This window comes from Panthera leo, chromosome E3 (genome assembly GCF_018350215.1).
Source record: "Panthera leo isolate Ple1 chromosome E3, P.leo_Ple1_pat1.1, whole genome shotgun sequence".
In the NCBI taxonomy this organism is placed as follows: Eukaryota; Metazoa; Chordata; class Mammalia; order Carnivora; family Felidae; genus Panthera; species Panthera leo.
This window is the reverse complement of record NC_056694.1, coordinates 6,942,193-6,948,605: the sequence shown is the minus strand read 5'-3', so window position 1 is coordinate 6,948,605 and position 6,413 is coordinate 6,942,193. Positions and strand designations below refer to the sequence as shown.

At 50.3% G+C, this 6,413-nt stretch overlaps 1 protein-coding gene across 2 annotated transcripts; it reads left to right on the top strand.

Moving 5' to 3' along the window:
• The first annotated feature begins 4,423 nt into the window (after positions 1-4,423).
• Positions 4,424-6,015, top strand: GJC3 (gap junction protein gamma 3). Of its 2 annotated transcripts, XM_042922678.1 has the most exons (2): positions 4,424-5,219; positions 5,532-6,015. In XM_042922678.1, the coding sequence occupies exons 1-2, from the start codon at positions 4,439-4,441 to the stop codon at positions 5,537-5,539; spliced, it is 789 nt and encodes a 262-aa protein (XP_042778612.1). In that variant the 5' UTR covers positions 4,424-4,438; the 3' UTR covers positions 5,540-6,015. The 2 variants fall into 2 exon arrangements, with proteins under 2 accessions (XP_042778612.1, XP_042778611.1); XM_042922677.1 differs by lacking the exon at positions 5,532-6,015 and having other exon boundaries at positions 4,424-5,265.
• Positions 6,016-6,413: the final 398 nt, after the last annotated feature.

Here is a 6,413-nt window from a genome sequence, read left to right as displayed (position 1 = left end):
TTCCTAGAGCCTCTGAGAGGACACTGGGTATCTGGCTACAGGTCTGGGTGGGCAGGAGAGAGAGAAGAACCAGTTATAGGGCCTCTCAGAATTCCTCAAATTCCCAACATTGGAATATGCCAAGCCTGCTCTGGGTTAAATTCCAGGTCTGCTGGGAATGTGCTGGAAATGTGTTTAGAGTGTGCTGGGCCTCCACTCTGAAACAAGATGAGGCTGAGAACCAGACTTGTGAATTTACCAAATCAGTCTCTAGTCTCTCAATGCTCCAGGACAACCAGGGCGGACCCCCCCTCCCCCACCGAACCTGGGGGTGCCTCCCCTAAGTGCAAGGACCCCACAGGGCCTGCAGGCTTCCTCACAGATGGAGCTTGTTGAGGGGAGGATGCGCAAGGCAGCTTGGAAATGGGCCGATCATCACGTCCCACCAAATTAAAACCCTTTGAGATGCTCCAGCACGAATGTCTTGCTTTACAGAGCTGGTGACTGAAGCCATGGGTGGAGAGGTGATGGACAGGTGTGACCCTCAGATGGTGGTTCTCAACCAGGGGTGAATCTGACCCCAGGGGACATTCAGCAGTGTCTGGGGGCTTCTGGGGGTGGAGGGGAGAAGCGTGCTACTGGCATCTGGTGGATGAAGGCCAGGAATGCCGCCAAACATCTCACAACGCACACGACAGCCTTCCCTGCCCCCAAACCAAATGATCGATCAGTCCCCGAATATCAATGGTGCCAAGGCTGAGAAACCCAGGGCCAGCACTGGAAGCTGACCTTCCTTCTGGTCCTCTATGGAACTCAGTATCTCTCCAAACAAAACTTGGTTAAACATGTATGGAGAAACTGCTCTTTTTCCCAGGCACTTCACTAAGTATTTTCTCATCCAATAAACAGACAAGGGATTTTGCTTTATTGTGGTCTTTGATTTTCAAATTAGGATATAGATTTTCCTTATCTAGTCACCTTTTATTATTTTCAAGGATTTATCTTCTTTCTCTGAATTCTGGAAGAATTACCCAGTGTGCTCGCCAGCACCGCAATCTGAATTTGTCTATCCTCTTGCTTTCAAAGTGGATTTTTAGTTGTGCTACCGGTGATCTTTCCCTTCCACGTGTAGTGGGTTTATACACTTAAAGATCCATTTACTCTCATTTTGGAGGAGTCTCAGGAATGAGAGGGGGTAAATATCCATCTTCAATCTGCCATCTTTTAATCATGAGACCGATTTCACATCTTTCTAAGGACGGAGAATGGATTTCTTCTAAAAATTTTAACCCAATTTTATGGAGAATAATTTTCAGTGGCCTGACAGACTTCGGAGTCTTCACAGTCTATGAGGGAGGCAGAAAGATAGGGACAGACAGGCAGGTAGAGGTTCAAATTCTGATCGCTAGTGACTCAAAACATGGTCTCTCACAGTTGATGGGTGGTGACATGGTTCTCTGGTCAATTAAGCCCTTTACAACAGTCCCTTGGAAGCATCTCAATCCATCTGTTCCGACTGCATAGAAGTGACCATTCCACCTCAGCTTTGGTGCTATGGACTGTTCTTATCTATACAGGTGACCCTTGAACAACACAGGTTTGAGCCCTGCTGGTCCACTTATATGTGAATTCTTATTTACTTTTCATTATTTTTTAATGTTTATTTATTTTTTGTTTATTTATTTTTATTTTTGAGTGAGTGAGAGAGAGCGAAGGAGAGAGCAAGCACGAGTACAAGCAGGGGAGGGGCAGAGAGAGAGGGAGACACAGAATCAGAAGCAGGCTCCAGGCTCTGAGCTGTCAGTACAGAACCTGATCTGGGGCTCCATCTCATGAACCATGAGATAGTGACCTGAGCCAAAGTTGGATGCTTAACCAACTGAGCCCCTCAGGTGCCCCCTCATATGTGGATTTTTTGAAAAAGCAATCTCTATACCCAATGTGGGGCTAGAACTCATGACCTTGCAATCAAGAGTGGCACACTCCATGGACCCAGCCAGACAGGTGCCCTAGTGGATTTTTTTTAATGTTTATTTACTTTTGAGAGAGAGAGACAGAGACAGAGAGAGAGAGAGACAGAGAGCATGAGCAGGGGAGGGGCGGGGAGGGGGGGGGGACAGAGGATCCGAAGGAGGCTCTGTGCTGACAGCAGAGAGCCTGATATGGGGCTTGAACCCATGAGTCGTGAGATCATGACCAGAGCCAAAGTCAGACGCTTAACTGACTGAACCACCCAGGTGCCTCTCCAGTGGATTTTAAGGGAGTTGACAGGAAAAGGCCACAAGGCATTTATTTACAGCTGTGCACCCTGTCTCCATGGGACTGAACAGAAGGCTACTCGGGCAGTCGAGACTGCTGACCTGAGCACCTGGGGAGACCTGACGACGTCCGCAGCCCCCAAGAGGCCCGGGTACTGGTCAGGCCGCAGGTCGTCCAGTGTGCTGTTGGGGTGATCAGGTAGAACACCTGGGTCTCGGGGCTGTGCCAGGGCAGCTGTGGGCCTTGGGCTCCTCCCTACCAGGTACTGATCCCTCCTCAAGGCAGCTTCCTGGAGGCCAGCACATTCATGAGTGGCCGCAGCTGCCCCTGTCCCTGCCATCTGGCCTATACATGGGTTTCTTTTTCAATATACATGCAGTACTATGAATGTATTTTCTCTTCCTTATGAATTTCTAGTAACCTACAAGCATGTGTTAACTGACTGTGTTATTGGTAAGGCTTCCACTCAACAATAAGCTTAAGTAGTTAAGTGTTTTTTATGTGGGGGAGCCAAAAGTTATATGGGGTTTTTTGTGTAGGAGTCAACGCTCCTAACCCCCACATTGTTCAAGGGTCAAACAACTGTAGTTTATTTATGGCACGAATCCCCACTTAAATTGCTTTGTGCATCTTTCTGAATATTATATGTAGCTTTTTTAAAGCTTATTTATTTTTGGAGACAGAGAGAGAGCACAAGTGAGGGAGGGGCAGAAGAGAGAGGGAGGGAGGTAGAGAGAGAGAGAGAGAGAGAGAGAGAGAGAGAGAATCCTAAGCAGGTTCCACACTGTCAGTGCAGAGCCTGATGTGGGATGTGGGGCCCAAACTCATGAGACATGAGATCATGACCTGAGTGGAAACCAAGAGTCAGACACTTAATAACTGAGCCACCCAGGCACCCCTCTGGGTCTTATAATAGGGAAGTTGATACGAGGCAAATTGGGCATGTCTCATTTGCTGCCATGTCAAAGAGTTAGAAATTCAGTTTATTATTACTAGAGTTGAAAGGGAGAGACTTAAGCAGGTTCAGGGAGGAAATGAGGGTGGTCAAGTCCTTGAAGCAGCTGGAGAGACCCAAGGACATGGATCTGGGAGGGAGAGTGGCCTTGGGTAAATGCTTGACCACTTCTTTAAGATGCTACAGAAGGGAGCAGCATGTAGACAAGACGGGGCTGTGCGGCTCCCCAGCAAAGAGTCTTTATATTCCCCGTGGAGTAAAATGTTTGCAAGGTCTTCTAGACCCTTCAATGAGGGGATGCAGGCATGTCAGAGTTTAGGCCAAACACAGGCAGTGAGAAGCAGCAGCTGGGCATTGAGGAGGCTGCCTCAATAAAAGATAAATAAAGATGACACACAGGCTTATAGCAGGGTGTTACTCTCTCCAGAGAAGTGAGAAATTTTCTGAAGCCTGTCCCTGAGCACGGTCACCTCTCACAGTGTGGGAGAGATGAGCCCAAGGGACAATTACAAAGCAGAGAGGAATTTCCAATTTTTATCCAGTCATCTCTGGCTTTGGCCCCGTACTCCATTACATTCAATCAGTAAATTCTGCTGGGTTTCTTTTAAAATGTTCTCCTTTTCCCAAGCTGGTTAGGTCTAAAGAACACCAGACTGAAGCGGGCCTTGACACTCACTGTTCACTTGACCCGCACCGGGGCCCGTAAGCTAACTGAATCTCAATCTTACCACTGCAATGGGAGCGGAGGCCAGACCGCACGCCTATGAGCAGCCAAGGCCTGGTGCAAGAGAAAAGCAGAGAGCAAGAGAATGCACGTTCCCTTCTGGGGTCGGCACCGATTCTGTTCAGGTGCCAGTGACAGTAGCACCAGGCCTGGTGGCCATCAATGGGGGAAACAGTAGTTTTCAGAGGACTCTGGACTCTCTGGCTGTTTAGCCTTTGGGAAAGGGACAGACGGAGGGAAAGAGAGGGAAAGATGGATCCTGGCTTTCCACTGCCAGGTACAGAAGGGGGCAGAAGAGACAGCCACACCCACACCCCCTCGCTATTTCCCATGATGACTCCATTACCTATAAACAGGCGCCATCAAAGTCTTGGTAATAAACCAACCAGATCCTTGGAGAGGCGCGCGAAGGCTTGCCTTATCTATCCTTGGATTCACAGTGAAGAGGTGGCCCCATGCGCCTCCTCAAGATCAGGGAGCAGTACACTCACACTCATTATTGCCCTCTGCTCCCTAACAGGATGTGTGGCCGGTTCCTGAGGCAGCTGGTGGCTGAGGAGAGCCGGCACTCCACCTCCGTGGGACGCCTCCTGCTCCCCGTGCTCCTGGGGTTCCGCCTCGTGCTGCTGGCTGCCAGCGGGGCCGGGGTCTACAGCGACGAGCAGAGTGAATTCGTGTGTCACACCCAGCAGCCAGGCTGCAAGGCCGCCTGCTACGATGCCTTCCACCCCTTCTCCCCACTGCGCTTCTGGGTCTTCCAGGTCATCTTGGTGGCTGTGCCCAGCGCCCTCTACATGGGTCTCACTTTGTATCATGTCATCTGGCTTTGGGAAGAGTCAGGAAAGGGGAAGGAGGAGGAGACTCTGATCCGCCGAGGGGAGAAGAGCAGAGATGCCTCCGGTCCTGGAAGCCCCAGGCTGCTCTGGGCCTATGTGGCACAGCTGGGTGTGCGGCTGGTCCTTGAGGGGACAGCCTTGGGGGTGCAGTACCATGTGTATGGGTTCAAGGTGCCCAGCTCCTTTGCATGTCGCCGAGAGCCTTGCCTTGGTAGTATAACCTGTTACCTGTCCCGCCCGTTTGAGAAGACCATCTTCCTAAAGACCATGTTTGGGGTCAGTGGGCTCTGTCTCTTGTTCACGCTTTTGGAACTTGTGCTCCTGGGCCTGGGGCGATGGTGGAGGGCCCGGAAGCACAGATCTCCCCCTTCTAACTACTCCCCAACTTCAGAGAGCACCAGAAGACACAAGGAACCGACTGAAAACTTCCCAGCGGTGGAGACCAAAGAGCCGTTCCGAGAAGCAGGTGAGAAGAGCACTGATGTCTCTCTTTCTTCCTGCTCCTGAGGTCTCTGTCCTGATGACCTCCCAAGGCAGGTCCCCGGACCTCTGGGAGGCACACTTCCTACGTGTTACAAAATAGAAAACCAGGTTCGAGGCAGATGTCTTCTGACCGCTGCTGCTGACCCATCTCCCAACCCTCATCCCCCTCCGTTTGCCGATTCCTTCCAATGAACCAGGACCAGGGTTCTTAGCCAGCTGTACCTCCTGCTCTTCCCTTTAGGTTTCTTCCCACTTAGAAAAAGTCTCAGCTCCTGCTTGATTCTCTACTTTGCAGAGTTATGAAGCCACCTGGTTCGCCTCTGAAGGGAACTCTGCGATTGGATCTTCTTCCGAACATCCAGTGAGTGGGGATTTACTTCTGTGACAAATGAGAGGCCGTTGAAGCATCTCTAAGGGCCATGGTGGGCCACGCTGCCTAAGTCTTCCTGGGAGATTTCCCCCTTGTGCCTTCCTGCCAGAATCCTCTGGCATCAGCTTTACAATGATCATGGGCTTGGTTCCAGACTTAGCCAGCAGAAGCCTCCGTAAAGCTGTGCTTCTCCCCTGTCCTGCGCAATAAATTCTGACCGCTGCTGTTGGCATTCCTGTGGCTGAATGCGACTTTCCTGTCATAGTGACTCTACTTCCCTGTCCTCTGTTCTTCCACTTTCTCTGCTCCCCCCAACTTTGAAGTCTTGTAACCTATGGATGCCCCCAGCCCTGCAGCATATGCCATATTCAGACTGGCCTTCCATGCATATCTAACCCAATGTCCTTTATTTTTTTTAATGTTTATTTATTTATTTATTTTGGGGTGGAGGGGCAGAGAGAGAGGGGGACAGGGAATCCAAAGTGGGCTCTGTGCTGACAGCAGATAGCCTGATGTGGGGCTTGAACTATGAACCTGTGAGATCATGACTTGAGCTGAAGTCAGATGCTTAACCCACTGAGCCACCCAGGCTCAATCCCCATCAAATTGCTACTTTTTAAACTCATTCCCCTCATTTCCACACAGAAAAGACAGGAGAGTTTTGCTGCTGACGCAGGAAGGGAGGTTTACATCATGGTAGCAGATAACATAAAGCTAAATATCAAGCGTCTCTTTTCTGGAGTCTCTCTGTCAAGTCTGCCCAAGGGTATTCCAGCCTGTCACCTTCCTGCAGAAACATCTTCCCCT